Here is a 25,592-nt window from a genome sequence, read left to right on the forward strand (position 1 = left end):
GGAGAGTACTCTTTCTCTCTGTTTTTTTTCTTACAAACATACAGTATATAGACACACACTTGTACACACGGAAACATATAAACATGCGCGCACACACACACAGCACAAACGTGCTGTCATCACCGCTGAAGATTTTATCCTAGTTTGAGTTTAATGCTGCGTGACACATGACTCTCACAAGCGAGGTGACTATGAATAACTATGAATGCTCTTGAAGATGAACTATTTAACAGTTTTACTACTAGTAGAGATGTTTCTACCGATCACTGCTCGGAGATGCACAGTCTCAGGTAATTCACTCACTTTTAATCACTCTCTCCCTCTTTAGTATCTTCATTTAAAACTGCAGTAGTCTGCTGACAATGGCACAAGCCTCTGTTACTAGGAATAAAAAGACATTTTGTAGTTAGTAACGGAGACATTGGAGGAGCATAAGAATGGTCAAATTGTTCATGATAAAACAGGTCTTGAAAGTTCTTAAAGAGTCTTAATTTACCTGTCCACAAATGAAGACTTCATAGTCTTCATAGCTATCCAGGAAATTAGCTTCTTTTTTTCTTTTGTAAAATGAATCACGAGTAATGTAGAGTGTATTTGAAAACTTGAAAAAAGTGACACATGGTCTTAAAATTACCTGCAGAAACCCTTTGTATGCATGTGTATATTTTGTTTTCGTAAACGTTGAGTCTAAAAGTTGTTCCATGTCAAATTTCACTACTAGTCACTGAATGGCAAAACTAATACTATCCAAACAGGTTTCTAAAATCTTATTCCTTCTGCCCAACCCCATTTACCAGTAACAAGTGGTCCCTCAGTAATTCAGTCTAAAGCTGGGTTTTAATGTTAAAACAAATGATGCTGTTCAGCTTCAATTGAGTGTGTACGATTTGCATTTTAAAGTTCAGCTGCTCAGTCAAAAGCAGCTGTCAGTGTCAACCACAGCAGTGTGTGGGTGATAACATCACCGTGTTTCTCTAGAGACTCTGTTCTTCATGACCGACTTCAGGCCCTACTCTCTTCTATTCGTTCGCTTCCTGATAATGTATCTCCTTCTGCTTTTTTTTTCTCTGTGAAGTTCTCTTTTAACTGTAGAAGTGCACCACTGTCATCAGGATATCTGCAGTGTTTATCTGTAGGAATCTCCAAACGACCAAAGCAGCCCATCTCCATTTCCTCTGGCCTGCATTGCGTTTCCTCTTTTGATGTCCTTTAATTGTATGTCAGCCACTTCTGTGTGCTTGCGGCCAGTATTAGTTTAAGCAGCAAGCAATTTGTCTTTCCATGCTAAATGTGTAACTGCTGCAAAACATGACACACAATCACAGCCAAGCAGATGATGTTTAATTCACCGACTTTACCGTGAGAAAAAAGTGATAATCTAAATCACTGTACTACAGTGATTCATTTTTAATGTAATATTAGTTGGGACTTCCTTAATCACTGTCACAGTATGAACTCCTCTATACTGTTTTTTTTTTTTTTTTTTTTGTCTTGCCAGATTAGCACACCATTTGAAGTTTTGCCCCATAAGGGGAAGAAAGGAAGTAGGAGAATACTTTCATTCTGACAGTCAATGCTGTGAGGTGTGAAAAGTTGCCCAGTTGCAACGATAAGGGAGAGTTTTTTTGGTTGTTTTGAGGTTTTATTTTTCCTGTCAGCTATAAACCTCTTGCTTGCCTTTTGCACGGTTGCTATAGATCACAAATATTTACTTTGTTGATGTTTTCCATCTATGATATCAAATATTTAACATCTTTGACAGCATGATTCAGTATTGCGCCAAGAAACATTTGTGAATGTTGCTGTTCTGATTTCTGTGTTTTGTTCTAGAGCGATGGCATCTACTGTGACTCTAGAAGATGCTCTGTCCAACGTGGACCTGCTGGAGGAGCTGCCACTTCCAGATCAGCAGCCCTGCATTGAGCCTCTGCCCTCCTCGCTCATTTACCAGGTTACAACTGACCTAGATCTTCAGTGTATTTATATAAAACCAAAATACCTGAAGACGGTGCATAACCAGTTTTCTTTCGCATTTAGCCCAACTTCAACACCAATTTTGAAGACCGCAATGCTTTTGTGACAGGCATTGCCCGCTACATCGAGCAGGCCACCGTTCACTCCAGCATGGTAAGATCCTCTCAGCATTTACACACATACAGGCAGCTCCACTTTCATTAGCTAACATTCGTTAAATCACTAAACCTCGACTCCATCACAGCTCCGTTGAGCTGACCTTGACTGTCCGAACCAGTCCATCAAGTCAGGACTCTGGAAGCCCTGCTAAAGGAGTCTGTCAGGGGCTTGAATGGATTTGAGAGAGCCCATTAGAGTCTCTCATTGTCCGCGTTCACCATGCCCATTTGAGGAGCCTGGCCAAGCAGAGTGGGCTGCTCTGAATGGTTTTTGTATTGAATGTGAACTGCTGTGTGCTCTATTAGTGAGAGGTAATAGCTGTCAGGGACTGTTTGGCATCATTGAGGAGTTGAAGAGTGTGTGTGTGGAAGTAGTTTGGTACCAAATACACACCCAGAAAGTCTCAGAGTCTCTATGAAAGAGCGTTTTTGTTACTCTAGGGAAGATTAGAGAAGTTGTTAAGATTTTAAGATTAAGTGGGTTAATCTGTTCTTTGGCAACACATTCATTGGAGATAAAGGTTTATTGTGGAAGATGCATTTGATGTTTAAATTGGTCTTTTTGCATTTTATCCATTTATTTTACATTGCAATCATTATTATTTACTTTATTTTCTTTTTTGAGCTCATTTTACATAGTGCACAGATTGTTGTTAAATAAAGGGTCTGTTATTGTTTGTTCTTCATTTATTCAGTTTTTTTTTATAATATTAGTGTAGATTAAACTATTTTATTTACTAATAATTTTTTTGTTTGTAATTCTAAAACTTTTTTTAATATCTAATCCATCAATTTATATAATATTGACCCAACCAAACAATTGATATAGTTTTAGTTTTTTTAATTGAGATTTTCAGGGATAGTTTACCCGAAAATAAAAATTATATTTAACATTTCTTCAATATATAATCACAAATATCTTAATTTGTGTCCTAAGATAAACAAAAGTCTTACAGGTTTGGTACAACATGAGTTAAAAATTGTTATTTTTGGTTGAACTATCCCTTTAATTTTTTTTGACCACACTTTATGTAAAATAAATTATGTATGCATTATAATTTCATGAGGAATTTTTGCTGTGTGTTACAGAATGAGATGTTGGAGGAAGGACAGGAGTATGCTGTGATGCTGTATACCTGGAGGAGCTGTTCAAGAGCTATTCCTCAGGTAAATTAGTCACTGCTAAAAGCCATTCAAAAAACAAAACAAAAAAAACCTTGGAACCAGATTGGAAGTATGTTGTTTTGACCCTCTCCATCTGTCCCTCAGGTGAAGTGTAATGAACAGCCCAACAGAGTGGAGATCTATGAGAAGACAGTGGAGGTGCTTGAGCCCGAAGTCACTAAACTAATGAACTTCATGTACTTTCAGGTAAAGAACGGTGCTAATTTCTAGATTTTATTAGAAGATTGTATGAGATGCACTAATGCTTCTCCCTCATTTGACCTCACTCTCAGAGGACAGCAATAGATCGCTTCTGTGGGGAAGTGCGTAGACTGTGTCACGCCGAGCGGAGGAAGGACTTTGTGTCTGAAGCCTATCTGCTCACGTTGGGGAAGTTCATCAACATGTTTGCGGTGCTGGACGAACTTAAGAACATGAAGTGCAGCGTTAAAAATGATCACTCCGCTTACAAGAGGTAACCACAAGACTGCTCTCTGTGAGCCTTTTGAATCTGGCCTCATCGTTAATACATTCATCCTCTAGATGGCAGTCATTCTACATTTAAATCATTCTGGTCAGCGTTATCACTGTAGTATGAAATGTCAGTTTCATCAAAATCCTGGAAAAAAAAAATTGTTTTCCACAAAAATTCCAATATTTAATAATAAATCACATTTCAAACAATAATAAAACGACAATATTAAATTGTAGCAGTGGTTCACTATTTTTGCTTTTTATTTTTTATCACAAGACGTTTTTCAAAAACATAAAAAACTTTTCCAGGCTCAAGCAGTGCCATGCGACGTAATAGTGATATATTTTTGTTCATTAGCTGCATACTCATTATCCTATGCTCATTGAAATAGCCATAGAAGAACCCACAGTGTCAAAAGTTATGATAAATGGAACAGAGATGCTGCACATCTGTGTCGTCAAGACAATAGATCAGTAGTTTTATGATCCCTGTTCTTTCAAGGTGTTTGTGTAAGTTGGTGTATCTGTGTAGATTTAAGTTTATTTTCAGTTCTCCCACCTGCTGAACACACGTCAGATGTCAGATTTGTCAACCACCCATCCAGTTTTTACACCTGATGTCTTCAAACGCTTTTTTCGTCATTCTCCTGCTGTCTCTCTCTCTCCGGGCTGTCTTTTTTTTTGTTTTTCTTTCTAGGTCTCAACATTAGTTTTTTTCTCTCTTGCTGGCCGGTATATCAGCTTTACTGCTAACTATATCCCACCATAAAAACAAAAGCGACACATTTTTCAGGCAATAATTGTATTTGTTGTGTATATAAGAATGTACCATCTACATATATTTGGCCTGAATTACATATAATTGTTTGTCATAATGACATATAGTATTTAAACGGGCATGATTTTGATTTGGTCTTTTTTTCTTGTCCATCAGAGCTGCCCAGTTTCTAAGGAAAATGTCTGAGCCATCCTCCATTCAGGAATCTCAGAATTTATCCATGTTCCTGGCCAACCACAACAAGATTACTCAGGTACCACACCATCTTCTGTAAACTAACACTTAATACTTAGAAAATGCATTGACTATCAAGTTTTAAGTATCAAAACGAACAAGGTGTGTTAATATATTTTGCAACTGTAGGGAAGACGGTGTTTTATGTAGACCAGCTCCTGAACGTTGACTTTGAATAAATTGACTTTTAAGTCCCTAGATACAGCAGCATAATAAACACAAATACAGGAAGCAGTGCTTAAGACATGTTCTTTGTACGAGTTACTGATATTGACGGCTGTCTCTGCTTCAGTCCCTACAGCAGCAGCTTGAAGTGATTAGCGGATATGATGAGCTGTTGGCAGACATCGTCAACCTGTGTGTAGACTACTACGAAAACAAGATGTACCTCACCCCCAGTGAGAAACACATGCTACTCAAAGTAAGCATATATTTTTTTATGTTTTTTAATAAATCTTTTATGCTCATTAAGGCTGCATTTCTTTGTTCATAAACACATTAGAAAGGCGATATTGGTCAATATTATTACAATTTTAGTCCTCTAAAGGCAAAGCTGAATTAACTGAATGTGTACTTGCTGAATACAAATATTTACAATTACAAAAAAGGAAAAGAAGTGCCAGTGCATTAAGGGTGGTGTTGTTTTTGCTAGTATTTCTTAAACATTTGACAATAATAAATCTGAATTTTGATATTTTATTGACCAAGCAGTCACTGTTACTTAGTACAGTGTTTAATGTACAAAGATGTTAAGGATTTTTAGCCCAGTTTTTCCACATAGTTTGGTGTGATTGTCTTGTAGGTTATGGGCTTTGGTCTCTATCTCATGGATGGAACCAACAGCAACATCTACAAACTGGATGCCAAGAAGAGAATCAACCTCACGAAAATTGACAAGTTTTTCAAGGTGTGTGTGCCTGAGTGCTTTTGATAATATAAACATGTAGTCTCGGACGTTGGAAATGCATTTAACATGTGAATACTTGTAAACCACAATCTTTCTCATCGGAAAACTTTTTATTGGAGGATAATTTTTTTTAATCTGCCCCTACAGCAATTGCAGGTAGTGCCTCTGTTTGGTGACATGCAGATCGAGCTGGCCCGCTATATCAAAACCAGTGCTCATTATGAGGAAAACAAATCCAGGTAGGTGTTCTAGGTTGACATTATTTTAATGTGGATGCTGCATGATACAGATTTGTATCAACTTAACCCAAATGTAAATCTACCCTTCCAAATGTTTATTTTCTTTATCTTTCTTAAAGATATATTTAAAAATGTACTGGTTACTCTTTCCCAAGACAACAGTAACACAATTAATGAAGAATTAAGATCGCAAAAGCATGATTAAAATCTTATAAAACTCAATATGTCCACCTTTAAAAAAAAAAAAATTAAAAATGAATTGCCTGGCCTCCTCTATCCTCTAGGTGGTCGTGCACATCTGCAGGCAGTAGTCCCCAATATAATATTTGTGAGCAGATGATTCAAATCCGTGAAGACCACATGCGCTTCATTTCTGAGCTGGCTCGCTACAGCAACAGCGAGGTGAGAGGTGTTTTTTTTTTTTTAAGAAAACACTTGTCTTCACTGTCTTAATAAACAAATGCAGTGCAGACTCCCCTGTTGCCATGCACTGACTCATGCTGCCAATGACGTTGGGGGATTAAATGTCTGTTACCTAATATGCCAAATGACTTGTTATTTCTAAACATAAGACCTCTGACGAAGTTTGTTTTCTGAGTAGTTCTTTGATTCAGAAACTGGCGAAACTGAGCAGTTGTTGCTTATGAGGGTTGGATGTTAATCACAATTTTGGCTGCAGTAAGGCTATTTATTTAATCAAGAACAGCGTAAATATTCATGTTGTGAAATAATATTGCAATTTGAAATAAGTTTTCTTTAAAAGAACATTTTTATGACTTTTTATAATTAACTATTAGTCATGATCCTTCAGAAATTCTAATTCTTCTGATATTAATATGCTGATTTTGTGCTCAAACTTTATAACTATTTAAAAATGTTCATATATTTGTGGAAACCATGGTACACTTTTTTTTTTTCAGGATTCTTTATTGAAAAAGTTCATGCTGTATTTTCTACTAGTACTCTAATTCTTCTTCTTCTAAAAAAAAAAAAAAAGTAAATAAGTCTCAGCCTAGCAGATGCTAAAAAAATATGTTTTAAAAGTGCATTAATGGTGGGAATTAAACGGCTTAAAGAGAAATCATAAGCTGCAGTGGTTACATTGCCATTTTTGAGTTAGTTTTAGCTCATGTTAGTAGTTTTTATAAATATTCATTAGCCATGGGAGGGCGAGCAGTTCTCGATTCATACATGATTCCCTTTTCCTTGGCTGAATGGGTTCAAGGCTCAATTTCAGCAACTCTGCGTTTGCATTCAGAACCAGGGGACCTGTGTTCTTACAGATGAATATGGAAATGTGAGGGGAGGAGGCCAACCTGGGATTGAATTAAGACATGGCAGCAGCACTATAATGAGAGCGTATTGGCAACCAGAGGACAACTGAGGTCTGCTATCAGTGACAGGAGCCCAGTGACGAGGAGAAATGGAGAAGAATTTGTTTGTTCGTTCCACAGCCCTGGTTGTCAGATGTCAAGGGCTTTGACACGCACTGTTTGTGTCTTGTGCTGTCTTGGACTGCTGAAACAAACACAGGGTTTTGGCATTTCTTCTTGTGTTTGTTCATTTCGAATTCAGCCTGTGCTTCTGTAGATGAGGCAGGGATCCTGGAGTTTTGTCATTAGCTTGTGTGAAGAGATTTTAGCGGTTCATTAATTTGCTCATTTTCTCTAATGAATAGTAATTGTGTTGGATATTATGTTATCTTGTTTGTTTGCTCTGTCATTACTTTCTTTTCTCATTTTTGCAGGTAGTAACTGGCTCAGGGCGTCAGGAGGCCCAGAAGACGGACTCTGAATACAGGAAGCTGTTTGATCTGGCTCTGCAGGGTCTGCAGCTGCTTTCTCAGTGGAGCGCTCAGGTCATGGAAGTGGTGAGTGGAATTGTTACACTCATGTTTATGTATGTGACTGCCAACCAGGAAAAGTTGATCTCCAACTGATGAGCAGTGCTGTTTATGTGGGTGACACATGGCTGCATCCCTACTTTGATAATGTTCACTTAAAAATCTGCACAAAGACAAAGCCCACAAAATACAGGACTATACAGTTTAATAATCTCTAGAAATTGTCATAAAACTAAATATTCATTCAGGTTTTGTATAAAATTAATGTAATTCTTGTGCTTGCAGTAGACATTTAAAGTCTTTAAATAGTTTTTTGTAAGGTTGTTTTTTTTTTTTTACACATTTTCATGTTTTTGATAACTTACAGGAGAAATAAGCTCTGTGTCATCTTAAAGTTTTTGTCAGTATTGTGTTCTGCTCACAGAGCGTGATTTAGATGCTCCACTTTCAGTTTTATGGATGTCACCATCTTTGATAATACTTCGGTCACTGTTGCTATGGTTACTGGCAAGGAATACGGGCTTGACTCCCATTGCACGTTCATACAGAGAGAATTCTAAACACAACTGTAAGCTTCTGTGTGAAGGAGACTTTGAGACTCGCATGGTTGTCCGTCCTGTATTTGGGATGTTGTGTGAACATGGCCTTTCTGTCTAGTTTCCGGCTACTCTCACCTTTTGTGGTTTTTAATGACAAAATGGCAAACAAAACAAAACAAAATCACACACATCACTGGAAAAACTCTCAAAAAAATATCAGTAATTTTTTTTATTTATTTATTTAGTACACACAAGCTCCTGAAGTACCAAAAAAAGATTCATAATATCTCTAGTCTTCAGGCTTACTGTCTTTTGTTTTGAGCATCATATCTTTACAAGAAAGCTTCGCTTTCAGGAATTTAAAAGTACAGAAGAAAAAGAAATCACATTACATTCTGTATAAAACTATACAGTCCTTCCAAAAGAAGACAAATGAACATTCCAAGTTCTTTGAAACTGTCTATCAGCAGTAACAAATACTAGCCTGTCAGACATCTGTCGCACATACTAAAGACTAACTAACCTCTAATTTCCAGTATCAGCAACCCACCTATTCTACATAGACAGCGCTTGAACCTCATTCGTTAAATAGACGAGGCCTGTCACTCTCCTAATGTGCACTCTTTTTGTTTCCACAAGGCCAGCGTCATTTTCACCTTTCATTTGAATCTCTTTAACAGTTAGTTCCAGCTATACTTTTATTTTTTCCTCAGGGAAAAAAAAAGAATTCTGTCAATCTTGTGAAATATTGCCATGGAAACAGCCTGAAACAAGTTCTTTCATTCTTGGCAATTAGTAAAATGGATTTTGATATTTGATATTAGCAAAATTAGACTGGGGATGGGGTTGATGGACTATAGTTTCTGAAAGTGGAGTATTAGGTTTTTCTTGCATCTCTTGCTAATATATAAAAAAAATTATAAAATGTTTTCCTTTTTGCAGTATTCCTGGAAGTTGGTGCACCCCACAGATAAATACTCCAACAAAGAATGCCCTGACAATGCTGAGGAGTATGAACGTGCCACCAGATACAACTACACCAGTGAGGAGAAATTTGCTCTGGTGGAGGTCAGTACAACTCAGCTGTATAGCATTGTAATTATAAACAAAAAATAAATGCACAACCATTCTAATAGTCATTGCACCCCATGACCTTCTCTGAAAATTAATAATTAGTTCATTCTCCAAGTTTTAATGTTTTTGAATCCATTTAGCCGATTTCCGGGTCTGGCGATCGCACTTTTAGCATAGCTTAGCATAGATCACTGAATCCAATTAGACCAGTAGCATCGCGTTAAGTAGCAAGTATCAAGGACCAGTAGTATCAACCCATATTATGTCAGCGAACTTCTTTGATTATTATGCAGAAATGACAGTATAGTTCCCAATCTAATTGGTCTAGAAAACCGCAACTTTTAATTTTCTGCCAGTCTCACTTTATAACTACAGAAGAGTCAATTTAGAAAATAATATAAATAGGAAAAATATTGAGTCTTTAGTCATTTTTGAACATGATTCAACATTGGATTCAATGATCTATGCTAAGCTATGCTGAAAGTTGCATCACCAGACCCAAAGATCGGCTGAATAGACTCAACCTATTAACTCTGGGCTAGGTGGAGAATGAGTCTATTTTGAAAATTAAAAAAGGTGGAGTGTTCCTTTTAAGATGTCTTTATTAAATTCAGAAGAGTTTGTGGCTGTGTTCTGGATGTGCTTCTCTCTACATGTGTTTAGGTTATCGCTATGATAAAGGGACTGCAGGTTCTGATGGGCCGCATGGAGAGCGTGTTTAACCACGCCATCCGTCACACCATCTACTCAGCTCTGCAAGACTTTGCCCAGGTGACGCTCAGAGAACCGCTGCGTCAGGCCATCAAGAGAAAGAAGAATGTCATTCAGAGGTACAACAGAGCACCAAACTCAATGATCTTTATTTCTTACATATTTAGATATTTAAATCCGTTTTGTCTGGCTGTGACTTTGTTGCAGCGTCCTCCAGGCCATCCGTAAGACCATCTGTGATTGGGAGACTGGCAGAGAGCCACATAATGACCCAGCACTGCGGGGCGAAAAGGACCCTAAAGGAGGATTTGATATCAAAGTTCCTCGTCGTGCCGTAGGACCCTCCAGCACTCAAGTATGCAACTCTGTAATTCCCAATACATAGACAATGTAATGGCATATACAGAACATGTATGCCAGTAACAAACCTCAGAAATTAGTTTAGGATTAGGATTTGCATTCTGATTTTAGTGGCATGTCATATTTTTTACTTCATTTTTACCTTATACAACTCTTTACCAGAAACAACCTAACCATCCGTACTTCTATATGCTTTTTCTACCTATTACACACACACACACACGCAGCTCCAGCAGTGTTATTCAGAAGTGCTTGTAATCTTCCACTCGCTTCTGCTGCAGATGTTGCATGAAGCACGGTTGATCCGGTGTGCCGTGGAAGGGTGTCGTATTGAATGTCAATAGTGCCTCGGGGATTTGAGCTGTAATCGGTGCTGCCTCTCAGTGTGATCTCAGTGCTTTGCTGCTGGAATATTTGAGAGATTCATAGATGTGTCAGTTTAATTTGATAAAGTATGTGTTGAGAATTGTTCCCATGCCTTATTTTTTTTGTTCTTGTTAGTTTGGATTGATTTCAAGCCTATTTTTCATGCCTTAATCTCTTTATAATTATGGTTAAATTTAACCACAATTGGTTTCTGTTAGGGAGCTCATGGCTCTGAACTAAGCTTGCATTGATGCCTAAAATTCTGGCTTTATGTACGAGTGCTAAGTGAGTAGTTTATTTTTATATATCCGCTTGTTGATACAGACAGAATTTGTTCCATCCGTGTCTCTTTTCAATCCGTTGGACAAAAGGAAGATAATTTTTCTCTTTTGTATAGTTCACATTTTATTAATGAAATAAAGATAAAAGAAAATCCTTTGTTCAAGACAATTTGACCTAAACAATGACTGAGAAAATAGCTCTCTCAATTTTGAATAGAGTTCCAAATGGACGCACATACACAGACAATTCCAGATGGATCCAAGGGGAGTGGTACAGACGAAGCACTTTGATCCGTCTGACATCTCCAGGGAAGCTTTGACACCTGCGTGCCCTCTATCAGTCAACGTTAATGCACTTGGATCAGAATGCAAAGGAGATCTTTCCACCTGTGGCAAGAATGCCAGAGCAGAATCTGTCTGTCTAGTGGTGGATAAATGTGCATATGTGAAAAGTAAAGGCATCTTTGTTATGATTTCTCTTTCTGTTTCCCTGTGTAGCTGTATATGGTCAGGACGATGCTGGAGTCGCTGGTTGCTGATAAGAGTGGCTCGAAGAAGACTCTGCGCAGTAGTTTGGAGGGTCCGACCATCCTGGACATCGAGAAGTTCCATCGCGAATCGTTCTTCTACACTCACCTGCTGAACTTCAGTGGTAAAGAACAGGCTAAATGGCAGTTCACACCAATCTAGTCATTTGTAACACATTTACTATTTTAAAAAAAGTCAAATGATTACTACACAGCTTTTTTTAACCAGCATTTGTAATTCCATAGTGCATCAGTACATTTTACTGAACTTTTGTGTGTCCACAGAGGCCTAAAAAAGTATAGACACTTATAGCATTGAAGCGTAATACAGCATCAAGGAAGCCTGAAACAGCCAAACCCTTTTGCTTGCACAGGGAGTGTGTCTTGCAAGCTGGTGATATTAAAACTCAGTTTAACTGGAGAATGAACCTATTTCCAAAAAAAAAGTGTTCTTTTAAATGGTTCCCCAAATGTTAAGACATATACAGCTTGATATAAGTTATGTCTATAATATTTAATAGAAACCCATGAAAGATTTGTGTTATTTAAAAAAACCAAAAACAACCGTTTTTGGACCACGGATGTGCGCCATTACATTCGGAGTAGAAGATTTCAAATGGTTGCACTCTGTGAGCAACTGGGGCTTTTATTGCAACAAGACTCAAAAATTCAAAAATGCAATTTGATAAGATACCATAGTGTGTCGTTTTTAGTTGTAATTTTCAGTTAAAGGACAACTCTCCAGCTCTGATGCCTTTGACTTTTTTAGTAGGCCACAGCTACTGAAAGAACTTACAAAAGGCTGAGACAAGAAATACCATCCTGTTGATGTAAACATGGTGTAAACTTTGGATTTTCGTTATATACCTCAACTGACATTTATTGTTTTGGGGTTGTTATTGGACATCAACTTAATATTGACATTACACACTGAATTAATTCCGAATTTTTGTCACCTGACCTTGCAACTCAAATTGAACCAGATATCAATGATTTATGATGTTGTGTGTCTCTCACACATGTGTGATGTATTGCAGAGACGCTGCAGCAGTGCTGTGATCTGTCCCAGCTCTGGTTCCGTGAGTTCTTCCTGGAGCTTACAATGGGTCGCCGCATCCAGTTCCCAATTGAGATGTCCATGCCCTGGATCCTTACTGACCACATCCTGGAGACTAAAGAGGCCTCTATGATGGAGTGAGAATCAAAAATACAATTAATACATGAATTGCCACAGTCCATGTAACATAGTACATGTGTTTTTATGAAAATTTGCAGTTTCTCATACAAAGTCCCTGAAGTATGAAATGTGCTTCTATTTATGTCTGATCTCTTCAGGTATGTGTTGTATTCATTGGATCTGTACAATGACAGTGCACACTACGCTCTCACAAAGTTTAAAAAGCAGTTCCTTTATGATGAGATTGAAGCTGAGGTAAAAATCTCTTGACCTTCTCCTTGGTGCAAAATGAAATCCTTTGAAACGGTTACTGCATTGCCAATTTATTTTCTTTTGTTCAAATGTAAGTATTCTTTTAATTGTTTTTTTTTCTTCTCTTTCCCCCAGGTGAACCTCTGCTTTGACCAGTTTGTCTACAAACTTGCTGATCAAATTTTTGCCTACTACAAGATTCTTGCTGGAAGGTCTGTAGTCTAATGTATACAGATTCTTTTTTTATAAAAGATATGTAAACATTTTTCTGTAGTGCTGAAAGTTGGTGACTTAAAAATGTGCTTTATTTTCAGTCTCCTTCTGGATAAAAGACTAAGAGCTGAATGTAAGAATCAGGGCGCCAATATCCCATGGCCTTCATCCAATCGTTACGAGACGCTCCTCAAACAGAGACATGTCCAGGTAAGGACAACTGCTTTTCTGTTTACATTTTTATTACTGTTTATTAATGCTGTTTTTAGGTCCACTCATCTTTTGTCCTTTTCTCTTGCAGCTCCTTGGACGATCGATCGACCTGAACCGTCTGATCACCCAGAGAGTGTCATCTGCGCTGTACAAATCACTAGAGCTTGCCATCAACCGCTTTGAGAGCGAGGACCTCACTTCCATCATGGTGCATTATCCTTTAAAATCAGTTTTTATGGAAATTTGCAATTATTCATACAAATTTTCTCAGCTTGTTTTAGCTGTGTAAATTTGCAGGATATTTGCCGGTTCAGGACTTTTATTAAAAAAAGAGGTCATCTCTCACAAAATTTAAATTTGGTCCGGTAGAAATAATTTAGCCAAGTGAATAATTTATTTTAGTCCTGTATATGTGTGTGTGTGTGTGTGTGTGTGTGTGTGTGTGGGCATCACACTTGCATTCCAAGAAGCAATGAAATTGTGATAAAGCACATTATCAGTATTCATACAAATTGTAGTTGGTGGTCTGCGTATGCTTCTGAAAGAAATGCACTGATAAATGTTGTTGTTGTGTCAGAAAGTGAAAGGGTGTTCTATGCTCCAATTTCTCTTTTTTTCTGTCATCAGGAGTTGGAGGGATTGTTGGACATAAACCGGATGACCCATAAGCTCCTCAGTAAGTTTTTGACACTGGACAGTATTGATGCCATGTTCCGTGAGGCAAACCACAATGTATCCGCGCCCTATGGCAGAATCACTCTCCATGTCTTCTGGGAACTGAACTATGATTTCTTGCCCAACTATTGCTACAATGGCTCCACGAACAGGTGGGTAGAGAGTGCCCGAGGTTTATTTAAAAGTGACTTTTTTATTTTAAATATAAATAATAATATTGGTTATTTTAAAAACCAAATTTGGATGTATTTTAGGACATCTGGAGTTTTTCTGACATTCTGTAATATATTGAAACATCAAATTGACGTGGCAATTCACAAAGGATTAAAATCACACAGAATCAATTCCTTAAATATAAAATGTAATATATATATATAATTGTGCGAGATCCGCTAATCTTTAATGGTAGGGTTGTGCAATAGTATAATTTATAATTTCATAAATGGGCAGCATTTTAACAGCCATATTAGTGAAGACATGACTTTCAGGCCTCAGCTGATGTAATATGTATGCATTCATCCATATTTTAGTTAAACAGACGTGATTGAGGCTAAAAGTCAAATTGCATAGAAAATTTCTTTCATCAGCCAGATGCATGAGACACTTGAAATGAGGATAGAGCATTGCTTTTTTGTCTTTAATCTTTTAGAGAATGGTTAATTATTAAGTTAATTCATTGGTTATTGATAGTCTGTGTTTAAAGTCAAGTCTTTTTCTGGTTGAAATAAGCATAATGTTTCAGATACATTTTTGCTTATTTGAGATACATTCCTGTTTGCAGGTTTTATGAAGTGTGTAATTTGTGTAAACAAATTTATCATAAAGGTACTCATTTAGTTTCAAAGTAATCTAATGCCATCAGGGTTCAGCTGTGGTCCCAATACTGGCAGGTTTCTTCAGGTTTCGAGAAACTGAGATGCACTAATGGCTTCATCCCAGCTTGCCCCTGGGAAGGTTTTTATTTTATTTAACTTTTTTGCGATGATGAGTGAATGATTCATTTCGGTCATTGTGTGAGCTTGATTCTCAGTAGACAGAGCACACTTCTCACCTGCTCCTGTTGTATTACACTCACACTCACAAGTCACAGCACATAAAAGTTGGTCATGTCACAACAGACGTTTGTAGCTTTTTTTGTAGTTTTTTTTTTAATTAGAACCTTGTTAATTTAACAGCTGCTTTTTTTCACTGTATTGTTAATTGTGAACATTCTGAGCACAGCCATAACAGAATTCACAATAACTAGATGACAAAACACAATAATATAAAAATGGTCCGTTTTTTTCCCCTTTCTTTAGGTTTGTTCGCACTGTGCTGCCGTTTTCACAAGAGTTTCAGAGAGACAAGCCTCCCAATGCCCAGCCGCAGTACCTGTATGGCTCCAAGGTGGGTTTGCATGAGTTTAAATGTCACGTTGACATCTATTACATCTCCGATTTTAACCGGAGCATTAACTTTCACAAACATACAGGGTAATGTTTTTTTTTTTTTTTTTTTTTATTAAGCAAGATGGATAGGTAGCAAAGTACATTTCAAGCATAGTAGGATTTAAGTGCAACTAACACAAAACTGATAGACTATCAACTCACAAAGAGATTAAAATCACTTCTACAGCCATTAAAGGTAACGTTGCACAAAGCAGTTGTTTGCACAAGATTTTTATTTTTTTTTTTGGTTGGATGTTTTATGCCTTGCAAAACCAATATGTCAGTGGTGTTTAACTTTAAACTGATACTGTACTCTACAGACACAATTCCAACATTGTAAGCTGATAGGTGAGCCGAATTATGTGGAAATATCTAAAATAAGTTATGCTGATGTGAATATTTTGTTTTGATGTGAATGTTTTATTTCTTACTAAATAAAATTAAATTTTTAAACGATTATTTTAGTTATGATTATTATTTATAAATTATTGTAAATGAGTAGTAAATAAATGGAACAAAAGCATAAACCTAGATTAATTCTCATTCCAAATACATGAACTCACGTTAAAAATTGAACCACTGTAAAGGCATACCACAAAAAAACTGCAGTTTGTAAAAGTTTAAAGCCAAGCCACCTCCTCCAGTTTCCTTCAGTTTTAATATATTTGTGATATTAACATCATACATTTAAATGCTAATTTAACCCTGTCATCCTGGTTCGACTGTCGATCTCCTTTCCTCAAAATGATTTCAACCCCGGCGTTTGTCCTCATTGAATTTTTGGGGTCAGCGCATCAAAATAACAATTTGGTGCCCTAGTTATTCTGACCCAGGGCCAAATCTCTGTTTATTACTTGGTGTTCGAAGTTCAAGACCCTGCCCGTTCACCATTTCCCTGCCGTGCTCGGCTCGAAAAGGATTCTCAATCACCGTTGCGTTCTGAGAGTCTTCCCCGCTGCAGCTGAGTGTGTACAGACTTTTTCTTCCTTCGCTTCCCATGTTGCCACCCATGGGGGTCAGGGCCAGGTGTGGAGGGTTAGGACCTGACTGGCTGCCTCTTTCTGGGTCCCTCTTTGCTGGACACATGGTGTGCAGACATCCCCAAAGCAGAGCCACAGCAATGATCAGCAAAAGGATGCTGCTGGCCAGCCAGACGCCCATCGCCAGCTCCCTGCCGCTCTCTCCCAGCTCAGTGCCCTCATCTAAGGTACTGAAGACCTGGCACTGCTCTCTGGTGGGGTTGGCAGACTGGCAGGTGACGCAGAGGATGTAAGTGGTCTGTGGACTGAGGCTGCCCAGACTCGTGGACGTCTGGCTCACGGGGACCCTGTCCTCCCGCAGGAAGCTCTTGCGAGTATAACCCATTAACAGGCTGTTCCAGTTGGGGTGATACATGACGCTGTAGAACGTGTCCACGCAGCCTGGAGATGACGGCCAGCTCACGATGGCAGAGGTGGCTGTGATATTCTGAATGGTGATAGTCATGTTGAGTTTGTTTTTTGTTTTTTTTTTTAAGTTGAAACACAGGCCCTCATGCATGCACAGTTTGACATAGGCTGGTTTGAGATGAAATGCAGTGCTTTTAAAGGATCTGGATAGACGAAAAAAAACATTCATTTAGATCAGTTCTGACCTTGAATGTTGTGCAACAAGGACATAATAGATTAGTAATGTGCTTCCTTCTGGTATAAAAGCATGTTGTTGTTGTTGTTGTTGTTGTTGTTGGTTTTTTTTTTTTTTTTTTTTTTTTTTAAGAAATGGAAAGCTTCAGTTGTTGTTTCAAGTATTGAAGGATTTAATTAGACGGGCTTTGCTATAAACACTGTAGATCGTTTGAATGTGTTCCATGCTGTTCTTTTCTGTATAATAAGTTTATTTTTTATTTTAGTCATTTACATTGAAAATGGCTATGTAGGTAGCACACAGGGTGGCTTTTTTCATGGTTATATCCTCTTTTGTCATTTCAATTTTCTTTTGTATTCCAGTACAATTGCCATGCTCTATCACAGTGTTAGGAAAAGCAGATTTATCTAGAGGGGAAAAGCACCAGGTTATTGAGTACAAGAACAGATTTTTTTTTTATTTATCCGCCTTGATTGCTTTGTATCTATTTTTTTTTTTTTTTTTCAAAACTAGGTATCTAAAGCAGGATTATGTGAATGAGTTGAGGAGAAATTTCCATGTATCTGCTTGCCAAGAAAAAAAAGAGATTCTCTCATTATAAATGAATAGTATTACAGCCCAGTAAATTTACTTTTGAGGTTGAAGTATAATAAACAATTATGAGTCATCGCTGTTTTAATATCTGCCACGCATTATGCATGACCAAACAATTCTGCATGATTATTTTATACTTTATAAACATTTCATTTTAATATCACCTGCTTTGTGTCTTTAAGAATTCTGCTGCTTCGAAATGGATCTTTATCTTTTGCTTAAAACATGCATTATTTTTTTCGGAATAGCTGCCTTTTTTGAGGCTCAAGCCTTTGGTTTGTTTGAAGCCCATTAACTCAATCAATGAATCACATTGGTCTTGTGTGGATGAGTGGTGACCCTCTACTCTACACACGCACACTGTAATTACTTGGCAGTCAGCACCATATGAAAGCTTGAACACTAATCATTTTGATCTTCCAGAAGCACACTGTCAATAACTCTCAGAGAATTCTAAGGAAAACAGGACATGTATTCTCTCTCCCTATTGACTTGTTGCTCTTTCCAATCTTTTTCAAATCCACAAAGCTGCTATAGGTTTAGTTGTGTTTTCAGACAGCACTTGTCTGAATTTTAAAGGTAACCTATGTTTTACCAACAAACTGTTTCTGGGAATAAAAGAAATAAAAGATAAAAGAAAAAAAATCTTACCGTAAAAGATGAGAAGAGTCACTTCGTGCACAGAGCGTCTCTTATTTGCAGACAGAATCCCCCTGAAGCGTTCAGAGAGTGTGACCTGTAGCTGTCTGTGTTTGGCATGGCTCGGGTCTCCTGCAGAAAGAGCTCCACTTCCACACCACTGCACAGAAAAGCTCTTCTATCTGATTAGAACAGCAGACGGCAAATAAAGCAGAGAGAGGGAGAGAGAGAGAGTGCATCGGGGAGGGGGAGACGACACATCAGTGTTTTGCGTAGAATGCATTTTAAACAGAATTACAGCTTGGAGAGCTTGGACTCTCATTCATTCTCGATCTCTTACACATCCTTGCTCTCTCAATCACTGGAAAAACACATGGCACTTTTCCTCCCCCTCTTTGCTCTCAATTACTCCCTCATACTGGTGACCTGTCTCCCCTGACTCACTGCCACAACACCTACGGACAAGTATGCTCATGAATGATTAATCTTTAATCTGTCAAGTACTGTGTTCTTATTAAGAGAGAAGAAAGAAGCTTGTTTCATTCAATTTTTGTTCCTACAGTATTTAAAACTTTTTTTTGCACATCGTTTAATTTTTGTTTTTTGTTGTGTGTGTGTGTACACGCATACACGTACAATTTACATACATATACGCATGCATACAATTCAAACGTGTGGGATCATTAAAATTTTCTTTATGCTCATAAATGTTGCATTTATTTGATACAATACAGTAAAACTATAATATTGTGAAATATAAGTAGAATTATTATTAGAATAAATAAGGGGTTTCTATACAAATATACTTAATACTATTTACTCCTGTAATGCCAAGCTGAATTTGTAATCCATACCTTCAGTCTTCAGTGTCCTTGAAAAGCTCTCTCAGAAATTAATCTAATATGCTGATTTATTATCAGTGTTGGAAAAAATCCCACTGATTATTCATTTATTTTTTTTTACTGATATTTAGGGTTCTTGTAATAAAAAGTGCAAAAAGAAATGCATTTATTTAAAATATAAATATTTTGTAACAATTTACACTACATTTAAAATGTTTGGGTCAGTAGGTTTTTGAATTTTTTTTTCTTTTATTATCAGCATATTGATAATAAATTAGAACTGAAGATGGGAGAAATGGCTAATGAAAATTCAGCTCTGCATTACAGGAATAAAACAATTTTACAAAGTATATTAAATATTGTTGTTGGCTAACTTGGCTTACAATAAGACAGCCCCAACATAACTTTTGTAGTTTTTCTCCAAGCACTAACTTGCTCTCTTTTTTTTTTTTTTTAATGATTTAGGCCTTGAATTTGGCGTACAGTAGCATATACGGCCTCTACCGGAACTTCCTGGGACCTCCACATATTAAGGCTATTTGCAGACTTCTCGGATACCAGGGCATTGCTGTGGTGATGGAAGAGCTGTTAAAGGTTGTCAAAAGCCTGGTACGTGTATAAACATGCAAATTGAAATTACATAATGGAGATCATAAAGAATAAGATCATTGTTGAAGCAGTGTTTGTTTTTACAGTTCTAACCTAACTTTATGGATAAAAAAAAAAAATATTAAGTTAATGGTGAAAATAAATTTTCTTCTAAAATCACCATCATCTTGTTTTTTTTTTTTGTTTCTTTTTCCTGGTGCAGCTTCAGGGCACCATTCTGCAGTATGTGAAGACCCTGATGGAAGTGATGCCTAAGATATGCCGGCTGCCTCGCCACGAGTACGGCTCTCCAGGTGAAAATTTTACTTTTTTTTGGGCACTCCTTAGGAAGGCTATTATTTTCTGACCCAGCAGGGCCACTTTGACCCTGTGTAAATATGAGCTCCCACTATCACCAATAGAAGATAAACACTGAATTATTAAGCTTTCATAAATCCAACCGTGCTGCTAGCTGGATTGGTTGTCAGTCATGCAGTGGTGCTTTTAAGCAGAGCTTACGCAGCAGACCCTGGCTGTTTTATAAGACTTAATCAGACCCCTCTTGACTTGAGAAGATTTGGTAATTGCCTCTTGCTGTCTTTCTCCCTTTCTTTGTTTGTTATTTCTTTCTGGGTGACCATACTGAGAGGGTTTGCTCCACACTGAAACCTCAGCCGTGTCTGATTATGTGGGCTTCAGTCAGCCTGGACAAAAAGAAATGAAAGGAAAAATGCAATTAAGTGGGTGGAGGAGAGAGAGGGTAGAAAAAAGCAAAGGGTCTATGTGTGTAGTTAAAGGCTTCTGCTTGTAAAGTATTACGTATTTTTGTATTCTTGGGTTAAAAAAGAAAAGAGTTACTCGAGAACAGTCAGATATTTACTTGACCTTAAAGAGGTCTTACCTTTATTTAAACCTATAATAACCTGATACATAAATGTGCTCGTCAAGGTTTTAGGGCCTGGATCAATATTATAAATGATCAACCTGATTTTATGCATTTATAAGGGCATGCTGATCCAGGAACGGGATCTATTTGTATAAATCACTATGCAGTGTGGTATCACTATGCAAATACAGCAATACTTCAGAATTTCCAAAAACAACCATAATGAGGTATTGTAGTCATCATAGTGTATGATTTTGTCTCCTGGATGCAGGTATTCTGGAGTTCTTCCACCACCAGTTGAAGGACATTGTGGAGTATGCTGAGCTGAAGACCGTGTGCTTCCAGAACCTGAGGGAAGTTGGAAACGCTTTGCTCTTCTGCCTGCTGAGTGAACAGAGCTTGGTATGACCACTGAGCATTCACACTCTACTAGAGAAAAAGCATGCCTTTAAACTGTTCTGACCACTCCTACTTTAGCAACCATTGCCACCTGCCATCTTTAAAGAAGAATTCTAGCTTACTGCATGAAAGAATATCCAATCTTTTTTTTTTTCAGTATGTAAGCATAGCACAGGGTCAGTGCCATCACTGAACAGATGTGGAAGAGAGCTTTAAGAATTAATTTTGTCATTTGTGGTTTGGCTTTAATACTCTAATTTTGCTGCGGAAAGTGACACACAAGACACATAACTTAAGTCTTAAATCATGAAGGAATATTTGGATATTTCAACTTTTTATGAATTATTCAGGAGTCAATGACAAAATAGAGCAATGCAGTATATATGTAATGTAATGCGTTAATTGGGTGTGATTAACTATGGAAAAAATAAGATGTCAAAATTCTTTACATTGCATTTAATGCATCCTGGCCCTGTGCAGACCTGTATCTGACATTGCATGCAGATGTTGGCAAATATGATGCAGGGCAATGACCGACTGTGTATTTAACACAACACATACATGTATATTTACACTGAATTTTGTTATATACGTGTATATATATTTTGTATAGAGTATACAAGACAGGTGACTGCCTTTGTTTAGTCTGTCACCTGCTCAGTGTTTAGGTGTCTGTCTCTGACGCATAGTTGTCATGGGAACACATCTGCAGTTGTGTTGCATGTGGCAGCACTGTCAGTTTCTCCATGTCAGATTTCAACCCTTTTAAGATGCAGATCAGCCTCACATTTCACATTTCTTTATTTTTATCTTTTGTTTTCAGCCCCTACAAGCGTCATGTGCATATTTTCTGTAGAGAACACTGTAGAGCCTTACTCGGCACTAACGATGTGATCTTGCCGTTGCCTTGCTTATATGCAGTGCCTCATTTTCTGTTCTTTCCAGAAAGGCCATACAGTTGCTTGGTATTCTCTTCTTAATGCGTTTAGTTTTTGTAATTTGTTAATGAGTTTATTTCCTTTTGGGGTAAATCAAAGTTAGGGTAGCTGAGTCTAAAGATTCACATCAGGTCAGTCTATTGGTCTATTTGTGTAGTTAATAGCTTAAACTTTTAGCTTACAATTCATTTATGAATAAGAGATAATGTATATTTAGTTGCTTCAGCTAATGTTCCATTATTGTGTTGTCACGTAGCTTTTTTTGCAGTTCTGTAACACTTTGCACTTTGGAAACCAAGATTGTTTTCATTGAAAAGTACCATAATATCACTAAAATGATATTAGTTACTAAATTACTAAAATTTATACCAAAATCCATATATATTTGATATACATATTCGTCATCTTCAATCCCTTTTTTTTACCACCAAAATATAATTCAAGAATATATTAATAATTAATGTGATTTGAGTAAATTCTAAAGAATCTGGAAGTCCAGTCAAAAACAATCATTTTAAAAAAACGTTTTAGATCTTTGAAGATGTTGCATAATGGATGAAGGATCACTGCAGCATGGTGGAGAATCTGACATTAATCCAGACACTCACGAGACTCTTCACAGATGTGATAAGCTGCCGTTTAATTGTCAGCCATTAGTTACAGTTATGAAAGTTACCCAGGGAGACGCTGTCTTCCACCATCCTCCACATGAAACTTCAAATTATATAGCGTCAACAATTAAGGGTTGTCTGGAAAAATAAAGTCGTGCGAGAGTGTGAGTACCTGCTCTGCCCGATGGCAAGGTGAACACAATCAGAGCTGTCGGCTGTTATTCTCTGCATTTTAATTGAAATGTCAGCAGCTTCATCTGTAAAAGCTCCTGTCAGGGGTGTATGTGACTGCATGGCTCCATCTGCTGGAACTCTACCCATAGAAATCTGTGTCAAGGATTTCTAAAAAGGCTTCGTTGGACATGCATTAAAAATCCTTTTTTTACATGAAGTGCCATTTCTGTTTGTTGTTGTCAAGCCACATCAGCCATCTGTGCCTCAAAAGAAACCTCTGCACAGTAAGAACAACTGAATACTGAAGGGAGGTAGTTTGACATATACATAATGTTTATGGCTAAAGTTCAATAGTCATTTCTACATGTGTATACTTGTACGTTGTAAGTTACACAATCAAAATGAACGTTAATGTATTTTGTGATATCAATATTATATGAAGAACTTTTAACGTGTTACCAGACACTGCCCGCAAACGTTAAACTACAGACTAATGGTATCTGTGTTTACTAGTTAAACTGATTAACATAATGCTCCAGAACTCGGTGATTATGCATATACAGGTCAAAGTTTGAGTGCTGGCTTGTTTGAGATTGCTTATTTGAAATTAACTCATGCTTTGAACCCGCTGTTCCAGTGATTCGTTTTTTTTTTTTTTTTGCCCTGGTGTTTTAGTTTCTGAAATGAGTTTGTTTCTCTTCCTGCAGTCTCAAGAGGAAGTGTGTGACTTGTTGCATGCTGCGCCCTTCCAGAACATCTTGCCAAGAGTTCACGTTAAAGGTAAGCTCATGTTTATGGATGTTTGCTGAGGATATGCGGTATTTTTAGAAAGCTTTATTTGAGCAGTTCCTCATACATATCCAATAATCCCTCTACAACCCACACTTGAGCAGAAGGTGAACGTCTGGATGCAAAGATGAAGCGTTTGGAGGCCAAATACACAGCACTGCATATGGTGCCTCTAATTGAGCGCCTGGGAACCCCTCAGGTGGGTGAAACATCACTGCGCTGACAGCCGCTTTAGTCGTGCTCTGTTGCTTTGCCGCCTCCAGTACACACATCTACTTATTATCATTAGCATCTTCAATTACACACCTAACCGCTGGTTTGAGCTCATCCCTGAGCCTTACACGTTCACTTCTGTTATTTAAAGGCCAAATAAAAATGATTTCTAAAGTTTGCTTGAAGAAAAGAGTATTACTTTTTGTCCTGGCAAAACTGCAATTTTCTGTCACCTTTTTTATTACATTAATTGGCATTTTTACAATGGAATACGGAGCAATGCTTGTTTTGTTTTTTTTATGATCACTATTATATACGGTTTAGAAATTGTTTTGAAAGTATGTGATACAATGCCATACAAAGTTGAAAATGAAATTATGAGATAAGTCAAAATGACCGTACTTTGTTAAATTATGCTTTTTGAGATTAAGGTCTGAAAATCTGAGATGATAATCCACAAGAAGGTTGAAATTGATATTAAAAATGGAAATTCATAATCATAGCTATGGCTAATCTAAAGGATCGTGCTTGGGTAAATTGTGTGGTTTTTGAGCTTATGGTCTAAAATCATGAGAGAAAAAGCCATAATTAGGTTGAAATCGATTTAAAAACTGAAATTATGAGATGAAAATTATAACTGTCAAGTCAAAACTATCATGCTTCCGTATATCATGCTTTTTGAGATCATGATCTAAAATTAAGCCATAATTAAGTTGAAATTGACTCATTTAAATTACGAGAGAAAATCATAACTATGGCAAGTCGAAATTCTATTAATATTGTAAATCATGCTTTTGGAGATATAAAAAGCTTTATGATGAAAATGAATAATTAAGCTGAAATTGACGTTAGTTGAAATTGAGAGGAAAGAGTTGATCTTTTTAGATCACAATTATGAAACAAAAAGTCAGAATTAGACATGCCATGATTGCCAAAGATCAGGATACTTCATAACGGAGTCAGTTGTGAGGTTAAAAAGTCAAAATGATCACATCTCAGTGATGCCTTTTATTCCATCGTTATTCATTGTTAGAATTATCACAATATCACCATCTACTGTTCAGATTTGCATAAATAACTGTACATACGCTTTTGAAGGACAAAAGAAATACCACAGCCAATCTTGAAGCAGACTTGAGTGAACAGTACTGGTCTGATTTGAATCAATCTCTCACCAGCAAATCGCCATCGCCCGTGAGGGTGACCTGCTGACTAAAGAGCGGCTGTGCTGCGGTCTCTCCATATTCGAGGTCATTCTGACTCGCGTCCGAGGTTATCTGGACGACCCAATCTGGCGCGGCCCATTGCCCAGCAACGGCGTGATGCACGTGGACGAGTGCGTGGAGTTCCACAGATTGTGGAGCGCCATGCAGTTTGTGTACTGCATCCCGGTGGGAGCGCATGAGTTCACCGTTGAGTGAGTGCACACTGATCAGCTGTTTTTCCCGCCATGTAGAATGGCTGTTTACAGTGAATAAAACGTGTCGATTTTCTTCTAGGCAATGTTTTGGAGATGGTCTGAACTGGGCCGGTTGCATGATTATCACACTGCTTGGACAGCACAGACGCTTTGATATCCTGGACTTCAGCTACCATCTGCTTAAGGTGCAGAAACATGATGGCAAAGATGAGATCATCAAGAGTGTGGTGAGTTTTTCCTCAGTGACAAGGTTTTGTTTAACTTCTGCGGCCAAGACATCAGCTAAACCA

General features: G+C 37.5%; 2 protein-coding genes across 3 annotated transcripts in view; one reads left to right on the plus strand and one right to left on the minus strand.

Annotated features, from left to right (window-relative positions):
• The window catches only part of cyfip1 (cytoplasmic FMR1 interacting protein 1), a 31,299-nt gene that overhangs the window by 4,895 nt on the left and 812 nt on the right, over positions 1 to 25,592 (plus strand). For both annotated transcript variants that reach the window (XM_043241343.1, XM_043241344.1), the window contains exons 2-30: positions 1,831 to 1,951; positions 2,038 to 2,127; positions 3,222 to 3,299; positions 3,402 to 3,503; positions 3,590 to 3,771; positions 4,705 to 4,801; positions 5,075 to 5,203; positions 5,585 to 5,689; positions 5,837 to 5,928; positions 6,213 to 6,330; positions 7,676 to 7,798; positions 9,253 to 9,378; positions 10,048 to 10,214; positions 10,303 to 10,450; positions 11,601 to 11,754; positions 12,667 to 12,823; positions 12,965 to 13,061; positions 13,194 to 13,270; positions 13,373 to 13,481; positions 13,573 to 13,692; positions 14,112 to 14,311; positions 15,458 to 15,545; positions 19,750 to 19,893; positions 20,096 to 20,186; positions 21,030 to 21,160; positions 23,588 to 23,660; positions 23,774 to 23,868; positions 25,061 to 25,299; positions 25,382 to 25,529. In XM_043241343.1, the coding sequence (XP_043097278.1) occupies positions 1,835 to 1,951; positions 2,038 to 2,127; positions 3,222 to 3,299; positions 3,402 to 3,503; positions 3,590 to 3,771; positions 4,705 to 4,801; positions 5,075 to 5,203; positions 5,585 to 5,689; positions 5,837 to 5,928; positions 6,213 to 6,330; positions 7,676 to 7,798; positions 9,253 to 9,378; positions 10,048 to 10,214; positions 10,303 to 10,450; positions 11,601 to 11,754; positions 12,667 to 12,823; positions 12,965 to 13,061; positions 13,194 to 13,270; positions 13,373 to 13,481; positions 13,573 to 13,692; positions 14,112 to 14,311; positions 15,458 to 15,545; positions 19,750 to 19,893; positions 20,096 to 20,186; positions 21,030 to 21,160; positions 23,588 to 23,660; positions 23,774 to 23,868; positions 25,061 to 25,299; positions 25,382 to 25,529 (3,597 nt within the window). In that variant the 5' untranslated portion in view covers positions 1,831 to 1,834. The remainder of the gene's footprint in view (positions 1 to 1,830; positions 1,952 to 2,037; positions 2,128 to 3,221; positions 3,300 to 3,401; positions 3,504 to 3,589; positions 3,772 to 4,704; positions 4,802 to 5,074; positions 5,204 to 5,584; positions 5,690 to 5,836; positions 5,929 to 6,212; positions 6,331 to 7,675; positions 7,799 to 9,252; positions 9,379 to 10,047; positions 10,215 to 10,302; positions 10,451 to 11,600; positions 11,755 to 12,666; positions 12,824 to 12,964; positions 13,062 to 13,193; positions 13,271 to 13,372; positions 13,482 to 13,572; positions 13,693 to 14,111; positions 14,312 to 15,457; positions 15,546 to 19,749; positions 19,894 to 20,095; positions 20,187 to 21,029; positions 21,161 to 23,587; positions 23,661 to 23,773; positions 23,869 to 25,060; positions 25,300 to 25,381; positions 25,530 to 25,592) is intronic.
• LOC122346611 (fibronectin type III domain-containing protein 9) lies at positions 15,638 to 19,733 on the minus strand. Its single transcript, XM_043241349.1, has 2 exons — positions 18,455 to 19,733; positions 15,638 to 17,177 (listed from the first exon to the last, which is right to left on the minus strand). The coding sequence occupies exon 2, from the start codon at positions 17,123 to 17,125 to the stop codon at positions 16,406 to 16,408; it is 720 nt and encodes a 239-aa protein (XP_043097284.1). The 5' UTR covers positions 17,126 to 17,177; positions 18,455 to 19,733; the 3' UTR covers positions 15,638 to 16,405.

The sequence above is a fragment of the Puntigrus tetrazona genome, chromosome 6, assembly GCF_018831695.1.
Source record: "Puntigrus tetrazona isolate hp1 chromosome 6, ASM1883169v1, whole genome shotgun sequence".
Classification (NCBI taxonomy): Eukaryota; Metazoa; Chordata; class Actinopteri; order Cypriniformes; family Cyprinidae; genus Puntigrus; species Puntigrus tetrazona.

What these genes read in the sequence shown, in the direction of transcription:
- LOC122346611 (XM_043241349.1), bottom strand. Translation starts at nt 17,125, where the DNA reads ATGCATGAGGGCCTGTGTTTCAACTTAAAAAAAAAAACAAAAAACAAA.